At 33.1% G+C, this 22,183-nt stretch overlaps 1 protein-coding gene across 14 annotated transcripts in view; it reads right to left on the bottom strand.

Moving 5' to 3' along the window:
* Window positions 1–22,183, bottom strand: part of CNTLN (centlein) — a 314,849-nt gene that overhangs the window by 234,007 nt on the left and 58,659 nt on the right. For all 14 annotated transcript variants that reach the window (XR_012516586.1, XR_012516587.1, XR_012516588.1 and 11 more), the window contains exons 3-5: window positions 14,227–14,311; window positions 5,050–5,184; window positions 4,253–4,432 (exon numbers count right to left, since the gene is read on the bottom strand). Coding sequence is in view for 11 of the 14 variants with exons in the window: in XM_010338733.3 (XP_010337035.2) it covers window positions 4,253–4,432; window positions 5,050–5,184; window positions 14,227–14,311 (400 nt within the window). In the remaining 3 variants the exon portion in view is untranslated. The remainder of the gene's footprint in view (window positions 1–4,252; window positions 4,433–5,049; window positions 5,185–14,226; window positions 14,312–22,183) is intronic.

Below are 22,183 nucleotides of genomic sequence, written 5' to 3'. Positions count from 1 at the left end.
GCAGCATCGGCTGTAGGAAGAGTAAGGATGGTTAGCAGGTACAAAAATATAGTTAGACTGAGTAGGATCTAGTATTTGATAGCACAACAGGATTACTACAATGAATAATATTTTATTGCACATTGTTAAATAACTAAAAGAGTGAGATCATGTATACCCCACATATTCTGACATAATTATTATGTGCCATAAGCCTGATAAAATAGCTCACATACCCCCATAAATGTGTACACTTACTCTGTACCCATAAAATACAAAATAATAATAAATATTTTTAAAAACATTCACTAAATTAAGACTAGAGGGAACTTCCTCCATCTAATAAAATAACAACAACAAAACACCTCAGAGGTAATATCATACTTAACAGTGAAAAAGCAAACCTTTTGCCCCTGAAATAAGGCACAAGATGTAGATATCCACTCTTTTTCTATTTAACACTGTACCAGAGGTTCTAGCAGAAAAATACAAAATGAAATTAAAAGCACTCAGATTAGAAAGGAAGAAATGAAACTATGTCTATTTGCAGATGTCATATGATATGCAGAAAATCTTAAGGAATTTACAAATTAAAAAATCAGAATTAGTTAACCTATTCAGTAAGGTTGCAGTATAAAAGATCAGTATACAAAACTCAATTGTGTATCTATACATTATGAATGAATGATATGAAATGAAAATTAAGAAACAGTTCCAATTACAATAGCATCTAAAATAATAAAATATTCAGGAATACATTTACCCAAAGAAGTGAAAATTTATACCCTGAAAGCTACAAAACAATTGAAAAAATTGAAGAAGACCTAAATAAGTGGAAAACATCACATGTTCATGGATCAGAAGACTTAATATTATTGAGATGATAACATTCCCCAAACTGATCTACTGATTCAAGGCAATCTCTATTAAACTCTCAGATGGCTTTTTTGGCCAGAAGAGAAAAGATAATTCTAAGATTCATTCGAAAATTTAACAGTCCCAGAAAAGCTGGTCTAGAAAAAGAATAAATATGGAGGACACATAAACCTCAATTTCAAAACTTGCTACAAAGCTGCAACAATCAAGAGAGTGTGGCATAGGCTAGACAGATGTATAGATCAAATAAACAGAACTGAGGTCCAGAAATAAACCCTTATATTTACAGTCAACTGATATTCAATAATGGTATCAAGACAATTCAGTGGGGAAAAAAGAATTTTCTTCAGCAAATGGTGCTGAAACAACTAAATAACACATACAAAAGCATGATGTTAGGCCTGTATCTCACATCATATTCAAAAGTTAACTCATTAATTCAAAATGTTATCAATGAATTAAATGTAAGACATAAAACTATAAAACTCCCAGAACAAAATAAAGGTGTCAATCTTCATAACCTTGGATTAGCAATGGTTTCTTAGATATGGCATCTAAAGCATGAGCAACACCAAAAAAAGGTAAATACAATGTTATCAAAATTAAAAATGGTATTTTTAAGAACACCATCAAGAGAGTAAAAAATAACAAAGAATTTAAGAAAAAATAGTTTCAATGTATATATCTGATAAAGAAATGTGGATCCAGTATATACACAAAGGATTTTAGTAGACATTTCTCCAAAGATAACAGTACATGAAAAGATGCTCATCATCATTTGCCATCAGGAAAATGCATCAGAACCACAATGATTCCAGAAGAGCATGGCCAACGTAGCAAAACCCCGTCTCTACTAAAAATACACAAATTAGCCACATGTGGTGGCATGCACCTGTAGTCCCAGATACTTGGAGGCTAAGGCAGGAGAATAGCTTGAACTCAGGAGGCAGAGTTTGCAGTGAGCTGAGATCATGCCACTGTACTCCAGCCTGAGAGACCAAGCAAGACTCTGTCTCAAACAAACAAATTAACAAACAAAAAGTCATAGTGAGATACCACTTCACATCCATGAGGTGGCTATAACAAAAAGGATGAACAATTACAAGTGTTAGTGAGAACATGGAAAAAAATCAAAGCCCTTAAACATAGTGTCTGAATGAAAAATGGTGCATCTGCTTTGGAAAATAGTCTGGCAGTTCCTCAAAAGCTTAAAAACAGTTACCATATGACCTAATAACCTCACTCTGAAATATATAAGCAAGAAAAATGAAAATACATGTGTATGTCAGAAAGAAAAAGTAGTATCTTTTCCTTTACCCGTGGCAAGGTACATGGCTGACATCCCAGTAATAAAAGACAAATTACTAAGAGAAAAATATAACAAATTTATTTAACCGAAGTTTTAAATGACATAGTAGATATCAGAAATGGAAACACAAAGACCCAGGAAAAACTGTGTATTTTTATGGACAGTCATGTAAAATTGTGACTAGAGGACAACGGCATATGATCCTGTGGTCAAGTAAACTTATTAGAAAGGACTGTTTGTTCAGATTCTTCTGAACTCCAGGTACAAGAGGGTCGTAAGATCCACTTTCTGGGAAGGTAGCTATGAGAATTCTTTTATGACCATGCTTCATGAGAGAAAGCTGGGAGAAGACCAGTTAACAATCTTGCTGCTTCTGTGGGTATTGAGTAAATGATGTGGACCATCACATCCAAAAATAAATTATAATTAGATTAAAGGCTTTGGGGTGAGGAAAGCTTTATCATATAAAACTTTTAAAGCAAAAACATTTGAGAAGAAAATAAAATGATTACCAAAATTCACAAACTTTTGAAAGTCTAGTTTCCTTATTCAAGGTCTGTAGAACAGAAGGTATTTATAAGATAAAAAGTATTAGTATCCAAAATAAATAGTGAATGCCCAAAAAGCAATTAAGAAAAAGACAATAACCCCATGAGAAAAAATAAAGTAACACAACTACAAGTCACAGCAAATCCCAGAGCTGATTATTCAAATAAAATAAATAAGGAAATAAAAATTACCACCAAATAATTATGTAGCTGTGAATTAACACATCTCCAAATTGCTTAAACCCTGCATAGAACCAGAAACTGACAAAAAATTAAGAAAATGCACCAGAATTCAATTATCTCAATGGCTCAGTCATCCCATGATTGTGCACTAATAGACTTAAGTAATCTACAAAAGGTGTATACACAGAGAAAGATATATCCTTCTCCCCTAACTTAAATATTCTTGCACATATGCATATACACACCCATACATCCATATATATTACCATTGTCCCTCAGTATCCCTGGAGGATTGAATCCGGGACTCTCCACAGACACCAAAATCCATGGATGCTTAAATCTCTGATATAATACGGCACAGTATTTGTGAATACCCTATACACATGTTGCAATATACTTTATATCATCTCTAGATTACTTAAAATACCAAATATAATATAAACAGTTGTGATAATGTATTTTTTACTTGTATCATTTATTATTATATTGTTACTTTTAATTGTTTTTTCTGAATACTTTGATCCACCCATGCAAAACCTGCAGATACATATGGTCAACTGCTTATAGTTGGTGAATAGTGTGTGTGTGTGTTTTCTTTTTAGGGGCATATGCATGGAGAGACCACCATACTTATTACGTAGTACTAAAATCTGTGTCTTGCCTTTTCAACAAAACCTATTATTAAAAAAAAAAGCATATAATATAATGAGAAAAGAAATTAGCAAAAACTTCTAGAGACAAAGAAAATGCCACAGAAGTATTATTTTGAAATATAATAATCAAAAAAATGTAAGAAACCACTGCCTCACTTGACTAGCCTTTATAAAAGGATATAAGATTATAAAGCTTGATTGTAACCTTTATATTCCATAAAAATAAAATTTTCCCATAAATAAGGCCCTTTAAAGTCAAAGAAAGCACCATCATCGAACCACATATTTGTATTGTTTAACTGCTTAGTATTTTTTATACTTTATATTTTAAAGGATCTAGAAAATAGTCTTAAAAACTATATTGCAATAAATTCTAGCTATATTTGTAAGCTTAAGCCTTAAGTGAAAAAGTTAAAACCCATGATTCTAAATATGTTTTTTGAAAACACATTTTATTTCAGAATGCAATGGCCTTTATTTTTTAATGATTACATTTTAGGATAACCATTTGAAGTCAGTTTCCTGCTTTGCAACATCAATTTTTAAAAAGCTATGGGTCTTAAGTGAAAGAATATAAATTAATGCTAGGCCCCACTGGTGGATTTGAATATATAACTTGTTATTTAAAGAAAATAACACGTATTAAACTTCCTAGAAAAAGTTAGATTCAAAAGAGGAGTGTGGATTCCATTCCCATTGTATACCTTTATTTTTGCATCAGTGCTATATTTTTCTTTTATCCAATGTGCTTCCCGCTTCCTCAGTTTCTCCAGGTCATTTAGCAGGTCAGCACAGCGGGTACTTAATTTCTGGTTTTCCTCCTCCAGATTTTTTATGACTAGTCTGTTTTGCTCTTCTTTGTTCTGTACACACTCCTTAGTGTCCTGTAGAACAGTACCACAAGGGCAAATAAACAAAACAAAACCAAGAAAACAACCAAAAAAAATGGTGAGAACTAATCAGCAAGTACAAACTGTGCAGTTTTACCCTCACAGCAGCTTCTTCTATATTTGATAGCCAAGGTCACCTGTGTACTTTTATGGGCCTCTTTTCATGCAGGTGGATGGGTCATATTTTTTCACTGGATGACAGCTGTGATGAGTACACATTTGCAAAGAGCCCATTAATTGATCAAGCTGCCTTTGATGCTGTCCCCAGCTATTTTTGAGACCCATACAGACATATCCTCCCAGACCTGGGTTTTATCAATTAATAATGCCAGTCCCATCAGAATCTAATTACAAGAAGCCACATATTCACACTCCTACTTTCTTAGCTCCATTGCCATCATTAACTATTTACCTAAAAGTTATAAAGCTTAGAATTCTAGCTTTAAAGCAGCCTTATCAGAGTTTTTGCATGTGAGAAAACTGTATGGTACAGCAGGGCCTAAGGCAAGTTTTCCTCTAAACCTGTCACTTCCTGTGCCACAAAGGCTAACAAAGCTTAAAGCAGAACTACAAAGCAGCAGTCCCACAAAACTATGTACAAGTCAACACACCTTAATTTCTTGACTTTTATCTTTAAATTTCTTCTCCAACTCACTGAATTCTTTCCTTAAGAAAGCATTTTCTTCATCTACTGCAGTCTTCCGTTTCACAAGGTCATTTATTTCCTGTTTCAGTAGTGATTCTCTCTGTGGAAAAAAAAAAAATTAAATTACTGGTGAGCTATTATTACTAAGAAAATAAATATTTTAAAGGTTTTAGATTTTGATCTGCTAATGTTAGGATTAACTAGCTTTCATAATAATGTCTATCACCACAGTTCTTATTTCCTGTGACATGCCCATAATTTTTAACTAAAATGTGCAAGTACAGGGCCTATTTATGTTGAAGAACACATAAAAACTGGACACTAAATACTAAGCCACACTCAGAAAGCAAGCTTTCAGAATTCTGGTGTGTAACAGAGAAAAACAAGATTTTTTACAAAACATTCTAATTAAAGAAAATATATTTATAGATAACATAATTCCTCATTTTATTTGAATGCCATTTAGAAGAAACTTTTCTGAAAAACTATGATTTTGTGAAAGCATAAATCACTTTAAAATTTTTTAATGGGAAGTTATTCTGTAGACAGAATATTTAGAATATTAAGACTGCCATAATTTTTAACTGAACATTCTTTTCACCTGTGAGATGCCTAACTTACACCTACGAGGTAGATGTACCCATGACTCAATTTTTACCTTCCCTTGTTTCTCCGTATATCTTTTCTCTCAAAAACTGTAGTGCCTCTGTTGGCTGCTAATCTTACCTCTGTCTGAAAGACTATCCAATCTATAATCCAGCCCTCACCTTCCCAATCACCAGTCTCATATTTCCAGCTATACAAGACTTCCCCCTTTGGATTGTCTACTACCCCAAACTAACTTGTTAAAAATGAAATATATATCCTGATTTTTTCTCTTTCCTAAACTTCAACTTTTATCAATCCATCCATTCTTTCAACTAGTATTTATTAAGCACATACTATCCAGCCTGATGCAATTATTGGAAGCCTCCAAGTCAGACTCAATAACACCTTTGGTCTGTCAGCCAAGAAAGAGACACATCAAAATGGAAACACATTTTTTTAAGTATTACACTCAGTAGACTTTATTCCATCTCTGAGCTATCATTGATGCAGATCCCTAAATATCAATTTATTTTATACTCTCCTATTTCCTCTTTATCAAATTGTCTCCAAAGGACTTAGAAATAAGCCAAAAATGAGGGGAAGATTCAGGAGCAGAATGACAAATGGATTGAGTTTTAGGAATAAAGTGAAAATATATTCAATATTATATTTTATTTATTTCGTTTTTTTTTAGAGACAGGGTCTCACTCTGTTATGTCACACAGTCAGGAGTTCAGGGGAACAATCATGGCTCACTGCAGCCTGGAACTCCTGGGATCCTCCCACCTCAAACCCCTAAGCAGCTAGGACCATAGGTATGTTTCACCAACCCAGCTAATTTTTAATTTTCTTCATAGAGATAAGGTTTCACTATGTTGCCTTCTCAAACTCCTGGACTCAAGCAGTCTTCGCAGCTCAGCCCGCCGAGTTAACCCCAATACTCTAATTTTTCAAGGTAAAATACTATTGATTTTATTATACTTAAAAGAAATAAAAGGAGCGGGCCCTGTACATACCAACATTCATCGAAGAAACAAAATTGTATTATTATCTTTGATATCTCATATATATCCCTTTATCCTCTAATACCTCCTATTCCCTCCAACAATAAGCATTATCCTGAAACCCTGATTCTTATCTTTGTCTTGCTTTTCTTTATAGTTCAAAGACAGATATGTACCCTATTTAAAATACTGTATAGTTTTGCTTATTTCTAAATTTAAGTAAAATCATACTACACATATTAGACAGCTTGTTATTTTTGCTCAACATATGTTCCCAAATTTATTCATAATAATGAATGCAACTGTAGATCAATTGCCTTCAGAAATAGTATTAGTCCATCAGAAAAATATGCTATATTTATCCATCTTTTATCGTTGTATATTTCAGCTGTTTCCCATTTGAGGTAAAGGGGTATACAAACAATGCTGCTATGAACACTCTTAAGCATGATTCCAAGTATTCATGACCAAGAATTTCTCCCAAGCAGTGTTTTTCACACTACAGATTACCATCTAGTAATGGGTCATTAAATCAATTTAGTTACCATAATCAGTATTTTTTAATGGAATATAATACAACAGAAAGTATCAAGTTAATAGCCGAACATTCTTAGCAAAGAAACTATGGTTATAGGAATAAACTTATGAAACAGACATGCTTTATAATTATTTTCTAAATTTTTATGTTTAAGATTTTTATTGTATTTAAATATTAGTAAATTCACATTTGATATAAACATTTGCATATGTTTATCTTAATTATATGTAGTAAAAATAACTATTATTATATGAAATTTTTATTTCATGTGTGTTTACTGGGTCATGAAGTAAAATGTACTTTTTTCAGTGTGAGGATCACATTAATAAAAGTATGAAGAACACTTCTCTGGATTATATCCACTTAGAGGTGAAATTGCTAAGTCAACGATTATTTGCACTTCAAGAGTTTTCATTACTCTTCCTCCCTACCAACAGTTAACTCTAAGGGCTGGAAATATTTTAAAATCCAGTAAGTACAAATGGCATCTCAGTTTTAACTTTTATGTCCTGTTTTAATTACTAGGCCATATCTAAATGTGCCTGACATCAATCAAGTAACATAAAAATAGATGCATAAAAATAGCTCATCCACAATTTATAATCAATTTCTCTACTCTCAGCTAAGTCTTACGCCCTTTAAGATTCAATTTCCACCTCCTCAATAAAAGTTTCCCTTACTATCCCAGTATTTTGTAATTCTTGCCATTTCTAAATTTTTATATTATCTATATTGTTCATTTGATATGTAACAAACTACCTAGTGTTGCTAACTATCTCTCTATCAACTCATAATATCTTCCAAACTGATTTTTAAGTGTTTACAGATGAGATTGACACTAAATAATAAATTCAATAATATAAGCATTAAAACTGTTTGTAAAAGACCCATAAGCCTATGCTTTGAAGGAGAAATGATAAAATTTTAGCATCTCTTGTCTATTCCGGAAATTAAACTCTAGGAAGGAGAGAACACTGACCAACTGACAAGTTTTAAAAGGATTTTCCCACTAAAGTGAACTAAACTTAACAGGCATTGACAACATAAATGATATCAATAGCGAGTCCTTTCATGAAAACTATATAATAAATTAGATTTGGGCATTTGAGTTAACTTAGAGTAGTAACTCAAAAGAACCAACACAGACTCAGTTTGTAAATTTAAAAGCATAATAAGAAAAAATGTTGGTTAACCAGAACTATCATATTCTGAGAATTAGTTTAATATTACATTTCATAATATAGTTTCTTATATCACAAAATCATTAAAGTAATAAGTTAGAAAAAGATTCTTTCCCAATACAAGAGCACTGATAAACTCATAAAAATTATGTTGTATAAATCAACATAATTTCCTAATAAAATATACCCTCGATAATCTAAATAATGAAAGCACAGATATATACAGTTAAAGTTCATTTTAAAATTTAGCTTTATTAATATTTTTCAACAAACCTTTCTGAACAGAGGTAGGTAAATTCTTAATAGTCTGGCTTGAGTTAATATTAAAATAGCAAACACAACTCAAAGGAACCATAAAGCAATAAGGGGTGACAAGAGAGAGAGTGTCTGGAACAAATAATTTATTACAGATAAGCCATGAAATGACTAACTCAAATAATGGTCAAAAGAAATCTATAGAGTAACAAAAGAATAATAGTGAGTATGAAGCAGGGATAAAAATGTGTAGGGGGTAGGGAAGGAGCATAAGGCCCAAACTGTTAGGCAATACTTCAGCATAGTTAATTTATTATTTATACCAACCTATTTTCAAAATGGACATGAAAGATTTAACAATAAAAAAAATAAACAAAGCAGTAATTAAACGACAATATAACTAAAACAGCGATAAGTGGAGAAAAAGAAAGGGATAAAAAAAGCAACTGCAATTAGGAAATGAAACTTTTGAGCTTCCTAGAAGGTAAGGAAAAAAAGAAACATAACGTTAAAAAGCAATCATCATCTAATTAAATGCAATATACTAGACTATCATAAGTCATGCTATTAAGCACAATACTAGAAGGGAAATGTATTACATTATTTTATAACAGTGACAAAGCTAAAACACAGTCTTACCAAAAAAAAAAAAAAGGCAATCCTTTACATTAATAATTATTAGATTGCACTCTGTGAAAGATTTTCTCCAATCAGCTAAAAAAAGTGTGTAACTTTGTAGTAATTTCACTAGATGCAAAAGACTTAAATAAGCTAAAGGATTTGTCATTCTAATTCTTACTCTATCTTATAGCTATAAAACTTGAAAATTAGGAGCTATTTAATATTTTTCAGTGGAACAACAAAAATTCAATGGAGGGACTTCTGGTTAACAGTCCAGCATGTAAGGGACTTGGAAGTCATCTTTCCCATTTACGCAGCAAGAAAAAAAGCTAAACAAACTGAAAATCAACAACTCTTTTTAGATCCATTAGGGAACTAAGATTATCCAGCAAGCCAATGCCCCCAAAATTGAAAAGACAGACAGGCAAATAGAGCAACAATTTAATGGAACAGATGCCCAGGAGAAAATGTTTCCACATGAGCCAGCACCAAGGTGGAAAAACTTATTCTGTAATTAATGAATTCTTAGAAGATCAATATGGACAAGTCTGAGAGTTTAAAACTCAAGGATGGCCCAGTCATCATCAGGGGGAGGAGGCAAACAGCACTCAGAGGAACCATCAAATAGAAAGAGGCGACACATTTCATAAGTTTAACCTACTGGACCCCTGTCACGTTGTCACAAGGAAGATGGGACAATAATTCCTTCCTGTTTCCAGTATGTGGAGGGAGAAAGTAATCATCTTTAAACACACTGAGACTATTTTTTTCTTACCAAGGTCTGTCATCAAGAAAACCTGTTTTACCAGAGCCCAGACTCATGGGATTTTACCTGAGCCTAACAAACCAACTTGGGGAAGGGAAATACCCAAATCTAGCACCTTCTAGACTTCCTATCTCTCCTAAGGGCGTAAGGGGAGGGGGGAGAAAAAAAAACTGAGAAGAATTTTGAAGGTCACAGTCCAGAAGCACAGCCCACCAAAAGACTGAAACCCAAACACAACACTACATAACTCTTCCTCTCTTCCTCCAACACCCTACCACCATATCAATAGGGCTATTGTATAATCAATAGGTTTGACCAAAAAAATGCAGTTTAAATAGCAACTATTAAATGAAATCGCCTCTGTCGGTAGCTAACTATAACCTAACAATATGTAAACAAGCACAACCCTACTTGAAAGTAAATTCTTGCATAGTAGCTGAGTCTCAGCCAATTACAGCAGCCAAGCATTAAGCCAACCACAAGTGCAAATTGCCAAAACATGTCCAAATAAGGCAAACACCAAACTGTAACCAATCTGGCTATTTCTGTTTCTCACTTCCATTCTCTGGCTATACATCATCCCATGCCATCTTGTGGAGCAGAGCTGTCTGAACCACTTTTGGTCCTGAGTGTTACCAAACTCATGAATTCTTTTTCAGTTCAACTAAACTACATTGAATTTAATTTGTGTAAGGTTTTTCTTTTTAAGAAAACTGAAAGAACCATGCATATCAAGGATATTCACAAACTATCTACAAAAATTTAAATAAAAAACAAAAATACCAAACTTTTGCCTCTAACTCATACCATAGCAAACAATGGACACAGTGTAATCTCTAGCCAGATAAACCTAAAGCCTATTTACCCCAGCTTTTTTTACCCATTTGGCTAATTTAATATGTCAGTTTGGCTAGGCTACCCATGGTACACAAGTTCTTATTTAATCTGGATGTTATTTATTGTGAAAGTATTCTTTAGATGTGGTTAACATTTAAACTAATGGACTTTGAAAAAAGCAGATTACCCTTCATAATGTGGGCTGGCCTCATCCAATCAGTTGAAGGCTTCAAGAAAATACTATAATCCACAGAGGAAGAAGAAATTCTACCTCCAGACTACCTTAGAATTTGCAATGTAACATGAACTCTTCCCTAGATCTCCATTCCGCCAAGCTGCCCTGCAGAGTTACTTGCCAGCCTACAACTGTGTGAGCTATTACTTAAAACAAATCAGTCAATCAATCCATCCATCCCTCTCTTTCCCTACCCCATAATGTCACATTTCTTCACTCCTTTCCATTACATTGTCAGAATTCAATGATCTCTTAAAATTTCATATGCCATGCCCCTTGTATTGCTTTCTAAAATTCATTTTAAAATTTCATGATTACTGAATGTAATGTCTTTTTCAAAAACCTATTCCATTTTTTGTAGCATTTTGCAACAATGACAACATTTTGCTTCTTGAAACTCTCTTTTCTCAATTTATGAGACACTGCATTGTACCTCTCCTTACTTCCCTAAAGTCTTTCCATCTCTTTTACTAAAATTTTTCCTTCCTCGTTAAAAACATCAGCAAATATCTTGTTCTCAAAATTATCACTGCTTAAAGTCTTCCCTCTAATTAAACCATTATAAACCCACATCTCCAGGTCAAAACTCCATCCCAAGTATCAGATTCATGCTCCCAACAGTTTGCTAAAAATCTCTAACTGGAATTCGTATCAACACATAAAACAAACTATCTAAAAGAAGCTCAAAACCTTACCTTCAAAACAATTTTACTTCCTGAAAATAACCCTCTTTTTGATAATAATCCCACTGTTCTCCTGGTTTCTCTAATTAAAAACCTAAGCGTCATTTTCAAAATGACTATCAAGTCCTTACAGTTCCATTTACATACCTTTAACTCCTGCCAACCTAATAATTCTGGTCCATGTCAGTGGACTTGATGATGAAATAACTATTAATAATTAGGCATTGGGTAAACAGTCGTCTATATGAGACTGACAAGAGTGGATGAGAGAGACATAGACTCTGCCCTCATAGAAAATACAAAGTAGTGTAGGAGAATATGGCTATTTCCATCTTACTTCTATCCTCACCTAATCATCAAAGAGATTTTAAAAGCATTAAAGGCAAGAAATGTAACTCTGAATGTTCTGCTACACCATCACAGGATAATACATACATTTAATACAACAATTTGTTAAACCTAACTGAAAATACACCTTGTAGAAACTTATAACCATCATTACACAAAAATGAAATAATTAAACCTAAAGAAATTTGGGTCCCTACAAAGCAAATAATTTATCTTATGGAAGTTTAATATGTTATATATAAACTATGTGATTTGACTCAAAAAAGATAAATAATGAAATAATCTCTACTCAAGGATGCAGAAGTAAACAAGGAATTTAGCAAATAAAAGGGGAATATATATTTTCATTTTAAAAAGGCAACATTTTCTAAGGGTATGCTATCGTTATCCAAAGATGGTAAACTGAAAAGCATTCATTAGAGTGTTGCAAACTTAATGCCTAAGGATATTAAAAAGAGTGCCAAAACCCATTTTCCTTCTCTAACGGAACAGAGGTGTAACTGAGGAAGAGACTGCTAAACTTCTATCTACATTTTCTCAAATCACCTGAATCTTGGGAGTGGCCAAATTTTTTCCAGTAAAATGTGAATACAAATGATGTCTGCCATGTCTGGGTTGTAAGGTTGTACTTACTAAGCAGCTTAGCCTAATCCAATTAATATACCAGGCACATGACAGTATTTACCTATTTTAGAGTATATTTTAATATTGTTTAATACTTGGGTGGTAAGTACAACTGTTTCCAGAACAAACTGACTAAAATGTTATTCTTATCATTATAGCACCAATTATGACATTTTCTATAAGACAAACTCAACTTTGGAAAAGGTATAAATTTCACATTTATATGTTATATTGGAATCACTATTCATTTTTAGAAAGAACTGATGTGGATATAGGGAATAGAACTTTTAGTCATTTCATAAAACAACTTCATAACAATAACTGACCCTAGATCAAAGTTCTCATGACCCTTTAATTGGTTAGAAACGAAAATAAATTCAAATGTCAAAAAAGCATAGTTGCCAAAAAGGTACCACCAAAGAAAAATTATAGTTAATTTGCTCCATAATGAGCAATTGGGTATAAAATGAATTTAAATATTATATAACAATATTAGCCACTCTTAAATTTCTTTTACTTCTTTTTAAAGATGTTCATATCTTAAAAATTCTTCCAGGAAGCATGAACACATGTACTTTTGCAGTAATTATATACTGATTATATAATCACACATAATTTTACATATTACATATACATATAATTACATGTAATTGTGTAATTTACTGATTAAACATAAGAGATAGGATTGTACTTGATATAGTTTGAATAGTTGTCCCTGCCCAAATCTCACGTTGAACTGTAATCCCCAAAGCTGAAAGTGGGGGCTGGTGAGAGGTATCTGTGTTATGAGGGTGGATCCCTCATGGCTTGGTGCTGACTTTACATAGTGAGTGAGTTTTCATGAGTTCCCGTTGTTTAAGAGTGTGTGGCACCTCTCTCACCATGCCCTGTCTCTCTCTTTTGCTCCTGCTATAATCATGTGAAGTGTATACTCTTGCTTTGCCTTCTGACATGAGTAAAGCTCCTTGAGGCCTCCCCAGAAGCAGATACTACTATGCTTCCTGTACCACCTGCAGAACCATAAGCCAATGAAACCTTTTTTCTTACTAATTACCCAGTCTCAGGTATTTCTTCATAGCATTGGAAGAATAGCCTAATATAGTGCTAATACAAAAATACAAGTTTTTAAAAGTATAAATAATATCATCTCAATTTTTATATTTTCTAGAAATTCTGAAAATTTACAAGTTTAAGAAGTAAATGGTATCTCAACCAGATACTATTATAAAACTGTAACATCAGATAGAATTAAAGCCTATTAATTCAGAAAACAAGTAACAGGGTACAAGCAACGTATTAATAATAAAGAATAATCTTACTAGTGACTTCAAAATAGTAATGCTTTAACATAAGGACCCTGATAGTCTCCATAAACACTACTGCAAAAAAATAAAAATAATTTTCAAGATCTACTACCCAAAACAAATATAGTAATTTCCAATATTTTTATTGTAACACCAACCTGTTCAAATTCTTGTATTTTGGCATCCTTGACTTGTAGAATTTCTAGAACTTTTCTGTCTTTAGCTTCAGATTTCTGTTTTTCTCTAGATACAAAAATAGAGTTTATTAGTCATAATTGGTAGCTAATACTTTAAATTTTCATATCCCAAATATGAATATCACTTTAAAATATAGAAAATTAAATCATCTTGAGCTGACAGCTCTTTCAGAATTAATCGGAAACCATATGGCAAGTGACAGCAACTCACAACTGCTGAAAACTAACACAACTTCACACTAAAAGAACAGTTTTGTTTCCAGATTTAGATGTATGATAAAAATTACATAAAACATGGTTTAATCTTGGTTGCAATAACCATGTCATCACTTTGAAAATAATTAAAAATAAGCAAAAATGTTCTTGTTAACTTAGGCTTTCATTTACATAATTATATTGATAAAATTTACCATTTTTTAAGTAAAAGTCTCAAAAGAGAGAATGACAGAGATTAACTTATAGTCGATATCCTATAACTAGACTTTTTGGATTTCTGACACCTTCCTACACATTTCTAGTCTCTGAGAATGCTACTAACTAACTAAATGGCAGTTGTATAATCAAAGCATAGTTCTCTAGGAAGCAGAAAATCATAATACTTGTAAAGAATGACTATCTTCTAAAAATAAACAAATATAGCTTTAAAAAGGAAATGGAGGAAAAGGGAAAAGGAAGGAACAAAGGTCTGAAGAGATTGTATAATCAGGCTAATACCAGTCACTTTATATAATAAGAGGAAATTTATTGGACACTGACTGATATTTTATGAAAACATCACAAATAAAATACATGGTATTCATAGAAAAACATAAAAAATTTTAACAGACAAATCTGTATCTCCAAGAATCACAAATTAAACAAAATAGAAAACTATAAATGGGGATACAGCTACTGTTTGCTGTTCCCCTAGATCAAGATGCAGGCTGAGGTGGAAAGGAGCTTGACTTATGGGGATAATAGGGAATAAGAGTGCCCTACCCAGTATGCAGAAGCACAACCAGGCTCACTGTGTGGGATGGGAATGCTAACTCATGAAATGAAGCTGGAAAAAAGCTTCCACCCATCCTTGCCTAGAACCAAGTCTATACAGGCAAAAGTTTATTAATGTAGCTCCCTAATCAAGAGTTGAGCTAAAACACCCTACAGCTGAGGCCAAGTATAGGAAAATCTCTATAAAACCTATTTCAGGAGAGAGACTTGGGTGAGATTGACAATTTAAAAGCAACTATAAAATTTATAGGAAAAAAGGCATTAGAAAAGGACGTGGTGATAGAGAAAAAGAAGGATGTAAACAATAACAATAACAGCAACCTTCCCTCTTGATATATGACCTCCCCAAAAAATTCAAAATACATAAACCCACATACACTGACATACTAGTGCAAGTCAAAAGATGTAATCCTCTAATAAAATAAGAGAATACAATGAAAAAGGCTAAAATAAGTCAGTTAAAAGTCCATAAAGACAAAAGAATAAGTAATGTTAAAAGTAAAAATGAGAAATAAAACACAATCAGGTAGATGTAAGGAATCTATTAAAATCTTGAAGGTCAAAAATTATAATCACTGAAGTAAAAAACAACGAAATGGACTAAGCTCAAAACAAGACACAAAAAGAGATTAGTGAAATGAGGGATAGTAATCAGGGCTTCATCCAGAACACTGCATAGGAAAACAGTGAGATTAGAAACATGAAAACACAGTTGAGACATATAAGTTTCTTTGGGAAACTCTAATATATCCCTACAACATTCCAGGAGTACTAACTATGGGATGAAAAATAAAGCAGTATTTCAGGAGGTAACTGCTGAGAATATTTTAGAAAAGTTCTCAGATTGAAGGAATACCTACCAGAATAAAGGAAAGCTACATCTAACACATTAATCCATCATTCATTCAAGTATTTACTGCACATTTATTATATGATAGTCATTGGACTAGGGACTAGAGACACTGGAGAGAACAAAATAAGCCAAGTTGCTGCCTTCATGGAATTAACATTTTAGTACAGAGGTAATGAAAATAAATAATACATACTATGTCAAATAGTTATAAGTGTAATAAGGACAATAAATTAGGGTAACCAAGAAAGGAATTCCCAATCCTAGAGAAATTAGGAGAGAAACGAAGGTTGTTGTTATTTTATATAGGATGGTTAACAAATAACTCTTCTTAAAGGTAATATTATATCTGAGAAGAGATCTAAAGGAAGGAAAAGTCATGCAGATCCTAGGGAAGAGTTCTCCAAGTCATGGAAGTAGTAGCAAGAGCAAAGACACAAAGGCAAGAGCAACTGGTATATTCAAATAACAGCACAGAAGTACATGCATTTATAGTGAAGTGCATTAAGGAAATAGTAGCTAAGGACAGAGAAGTCACTGGGGATAAAATAATATATGGCCTTTTAGGCTTTGTGAAATTTGGAATTGAAGTGAAATGGAAAGGCAATGAGCAAATAAATAATATATAACATTCTAAGAGTATCAATGGCTGGTGAGTTGAGAACAGACCTTAAGGGTCAAGGGAGAAAGAAAAAAGACAAGTTAGAAACAAAATGAAACAGCCAGGTGAAAAAGGAAGGTGAATTGTACAAGATAGGTAGATGCAGTGCTATTGAGAAGTGATTAAATTTTGGATATTTTAAAGGTAGAGCTAACAGGTTTTGTTTGTTTGTTTGTTTGTTTGTTTGTTTTTTGATAGAAAAGTCAGGAATGTCTCCAAAGCTTTTGCCTATATAACTGGAAGACTGGAGTAGACATTATCTAAGATATGGAAAGAAAACTGTCAGACACAAGGATTTCAAATATGGACATACTAAGTTTGAGATGCCTAATCAATATCCAAAGGGAGTAGGCAGTTGGATTAAAAAGTCTGGAATCAGTAAAAAAGTTAAGGCTGAAGATACAAATTTAGGAGTCATCCAAATACAGTAGTTCCCCCTTACCCGCAGTTTCACTTTCCATGGTTTCAGATACTAGCAGTCAACTGTGATCCAAAAATATTAAAGAAGTTCCAGAAATAAACAATCCATAAACTTTACATTGCAGTGCAGTTATGAGTGCATGATAAAATCTTGCACTGTCCAACTCTGACTCACATAGGACGTGAATCATCCCTTTGTCAAAAGTATCCATGCTATGAACACTACCTGCCCATTACTGTGTGGGAAAAATCATAGTGTACATAGGGTTCAGTACTGTCCATGGTTTCAGGTATCCATTGGGAGCTTTGGAACATACTCCCCATGGATAAGGCAGACTACTGTATTTTTAAGACCGTAAGAGTAGATAGGTTTGCATAGGGAGTGATTTTGGATAAAGAAGTATGAGAATTGAGTCCTGGAGGATTTCAACATTTATAGTTTATTAAGAAAAGGAAAAAACATCACATGAAACTACGAAGGATAAGCCAGTAATCTGAGAGGAGAATTAAGAGAAAGAGCTAATAGAATCTAGTAGAAAGCAATGATCAAGTGTATCAAATGCTACAAACACACTAAAGAAAGTAAAGATGGAGAAATGACTGCTGGATTTAGCAACATTAATGTATTAATCTGTTTTACACTGCTGATAAAGACATAACCTGAAACTGGGAACAAAAAGAGGTTTAATTGGACTTACAGTTCCATACGGCTGGGGAAGCCTCAGAATCATGGCGGGAGGTGAAAGGTACTTCTTACATGGTGGCAGCAAGAGAAAATGAGGACGATGTAAAAGCTGAAACCCCTGATAAAACCATTAGATCTCATGAGACTTATTCACTACCACAAAAACAGTATGGGGGAAACCACCTCCATAGTTGAAATTCCCACCCACTAGGTCCCTTCCATAACACATGGGAATTATGGAAGTACAACTGGAGATAAGATGTGGGTAGGAACACAGAGCCAAACCCTATCAATTAAGGTCAGTAGAGATATCTTAACGAGAACTATTTTGGGAGGATGGTGATTATAAAGCCTAATTAGAGTAAGTTCAATAAGGAAGAAAAACACAGAAATACTGAAAAGTACTCTTCAGAGGAATTTTGCATAGAAAGGAGCAGAGAAATGGCAGAATACTTCAAGAGAAACATGAGATCACAAGAGTTTTTATTAACATGGGAGATAAGACAGACCTGTGTGTATGCTGATAGGAATTATCCAGGGCAGTCATAGACACTGATGATGAAAGAGAGAGAGAGAACTGCAGTCCAGCATCTTTGAATCCTTGAGGCTTGAAGCATACACTCAGCCTGTTTGGCTTTAGATAAATATAAACAGTTCTTCCAAAGAAATAAAAATAGAGAGTATAAGAACAGATTCAAATATGTTGGAAGATATACTTATGGGAAGGAATAAAAGCTCCCTTCTAAGAGTTTCCAATGGTATATGAAAGCAAGGGTATCCAACAGTTGAAAGTAAGAATGGGAAAAGAAGTGTTGGAAGTTGAGAAGAGAGGAAACATGAAACATTCTAGTCTACTGAGATAGGAATTGGGCCAGGAAAAAGCAGGATTATGACCAGGCAGTACTAAGGACCACTTAAAATTAGTGGTCATAAATTAATGTAAGATCATTGTCATCATGGTTCAGGGTTTTTCTCAAGCCAAGTTTAGCCCTTTAGAGGTAGGCACACAAAAGGCGGAGAATTGGAATAAACCACATTGGAAATTTTACAAACATACACATTACGATGATTTCTTCTTACCATTTTCACTTTATCTTGCTTTATTATTTTATTTTCTACTTACCATACATTAATAGCACATTTAATACATAATTACATAATTGGAATCCATTGTGTACAACTAGGACTTCTTTTGTTTCTTGTATTAATAATAAAATATACATTCTAAAACTGATTAATTTCTACTCCTTTTTATTTTGTTTTGCCACTATCAGTATATCTGCCATTTTATATTTTAGTGTATTTATTGATTTATACAACTATTTTATGTTAAAAATATATGCACTTGGCCTATAATTTGCCACTAATATATTACCTCAAATTACCACTTGAATGTTTAACTTACTATTATAAAATCATAAGTACTTCAAAAACATACTAAATCTATTAGAGGTATATACATTAAGAGGAAAATAGCCATATACCAAAAGGTAGGGCATGATAGGGTTTACCCAGGGACAAAGACCCAGATCATGAAAGTTAAAGCATTAACTACAGTAAGATATTTCCTCTGTACGTTCCTTTCTGGATGTACCATGAATCTACTTTTAACTGTCTAGGAATTAGTTTAATATATAAGGTTACAAAGGAATATAAATCATTCCATATAAAGACATATACACCCATATATTCACTGCAGCACTATTTACAATAGCAAAGACATGGAATCAACAAAAATGCCCACCAATGATGGACTGGATAAAGAAAACATGGTACATATGGAATATTACAAAGCCACAAAAAGGAACAAGATCATATCCTTTGCAGGGACATGAATGGAGCTGGAGGCCATTGTCCTCAGAAAACTAATGCAGTACAGAAAACCTAATATACCACATGTTCTCACCTATAAATGGGAGCTAAATGATGAAAACACATGGCCAAATAGAGGGGAACAACATACATTAGGTCCTATTGGAGGGAAGAGGATTGGAGGAAGGAGAAGATCAGGAAAAATACCATTGGGTACTAGGCTTAATACCTGGGTGATAAATTGTATAACCAATCCCCATGACACAAATTTACCTATGTTACAAACCTGCACATTTACCCCTAAACTTAAAATAAATGTTAAAAACAAATTGTAGGCTTAGTCTTTATAATCCCCTCTTCTATCCCCTCTTCTATAATAAGCCTAAGATCCCCACTAATGTCCAGATAAATTCTGGTGGCCCTTTTAAATAGGATAGGGATAATATTTAGATTATGTGCCACCAAACCCAAGCAAAAGCATTATTATAGCTTCCAAATGAGCTTGACACTAGGCTGATTCTCTCCTATAACACAAGTATGTCGCATACACATACTCACAGTCTAACTAGTGGTTAGGTTGCAGAGCACTAGCATCATCATCTCCTATGTTAGAATTGCATGTTCTTCAGCCTAATCCAGATGCACTGAATCAAGAACTCTAAGGGTGGGGGCCCAGCAATCTGTTTAACAAGGTGCTATGGACTGAAGGTTTGTGTCTCCTCAAAATTAATACACTGAAGCCCTAATAACCAATGTGATAGTATTTGGAGGTAGGGCCTGTGGGAGGCAATTAGGGTCATGAGGATTACTCCCTCATGAATGGGAGTAGCACCTTTATGAGAAGGGAGACTAGAGAGAGGATCTCACTCTCTCTGCCAAATGAGGATGCAACAAAAAAGCAGCCATCTGCAAAGAGCCCTCACCGGAAACCACATCAGCTGGCACTTTAATTTTGTACTTCTCAGCCTCCGGAACTATGAGAATAAATATTTAAGCCACCCAGGATTCTGTTTTAGCAGCCAGAACTGATTAAGACACAAGATCTCAAGCGATTCTGATGTACGCTAAAGTGTGAGAGTCACCAAAATAACAGTAACACTTCTCAATAAATTAATCTGAGTGACATAATATTGAAAAAATGGGTCATAAAGTGTCATTTAAAATAAAAACTTCAAAAATATACCTGAATAGTATATCTCATAACCAAAAACCTCCAGAATTGACTATGTTATCATTTTGAAATTAAAATATAATCACAACTCAAAATATGGCAATTTGTCTAGCAGCTCCTCCTGGTGGCATGGGATGTCTAACATTTTCGTAACAGAAAAATGTTCCCAAGATTAAATGGTGCTGTAACAGGAATACAATATTCTTTATCTGAAAAAATAAGATTTTTAAATGTAGTTTTATGTTTATAATTTCACCAACCTATCTGGTCAATTCAATTAATACATGTACTTCTATGTACTTACAAGACATTAAAAAAAAAAAAAAGTTCCTTAAAAAAAATAAAGACACTGTCAGGCAGCTGATGATGATCAATGACTGAGACAAACTCCTGTTTAGCTAATTAGAACCACTGATGTGCAATCATGATGTGAGCTAAGAATATTTGCAGACTTCTTTAGGATGAAAAATGAAGTGAAGAGAGGCTGTCAAATCTGTACAAGTTTTAAGCACCAATCATTTTTCCCAAGAGTACTTCTCATTTAAACATTTAACATTGCCATACTTAGCCACATGAATTACCACGCTAACTTTCTGCCATTTTTCTAAACACAAAATTCTGAGAAATTATTCTAAATCATTAAACAAAACTGTATTACGTTATAAACCATGCCATATATTATACACTACAACAGGATCATATTTTCTGGGTTTGAGCCCACTTTTAACGAGATGTCAAAATGAAATATTAAGAGTCTAAAAAAACATTTAACTATAAATGAGGTAGTGATATTAGTCTGAATTTATAAACAAAGAAAATAAAAAAGCAAAGCTTTCTGAAGTTGATTATTTTTAATTTACAGATATAAATAATGCACAAAATAAAACCAGTTGGACTAACATTTTCTTTCATTTGAGTAGAGAATCTATTAAAATGTAGATTTTATACATATCAATGGCTTACAATTTAAACACATTCTCAATTTCTAGCAAACATAATTATAAGATTAAGATTCTAAAACAGTAAGACATAATAATAGGTTAGAGAAATCAGAATTATACCATCATCAAATTATTTATCCATTTATTAATGAACTATTTTATAAGTATTTTATTATGAATATGCATAGTGAATTACCAGAACAGCATCTATAAACAAGATACCAATAATAAAACTTGAAAAAGAGGTTGCAAAAATATTGTACAAGCACATTTTACTTCACAGTAAAGCAACTATTTGAAAAAAGAAAACTTTAATGTGTGGAATAAAAATAATTCAATAAATCCTAATTCATATAAAAACTTTGACATAAAATGTTGTAAAGGCTCA

This window comes from Saimiri boliviensis, chromosome 2, assembly GCF_048565385.1.
Source record: "Saimiri boliviensis isolate mSaiBol1 chromosome 2, mSaiBol1.pri, whole genome shotgun sequence".
NCBI classification, from domain to species: Eukaryota; Metazoa; Chordata; class Mammalia; order Primates; family Cebidae; genus Saimiri; species Saimiri boliviensis.
This window is presented reverse-complemented; position numbering and strand designations above follow the sequence as displayed.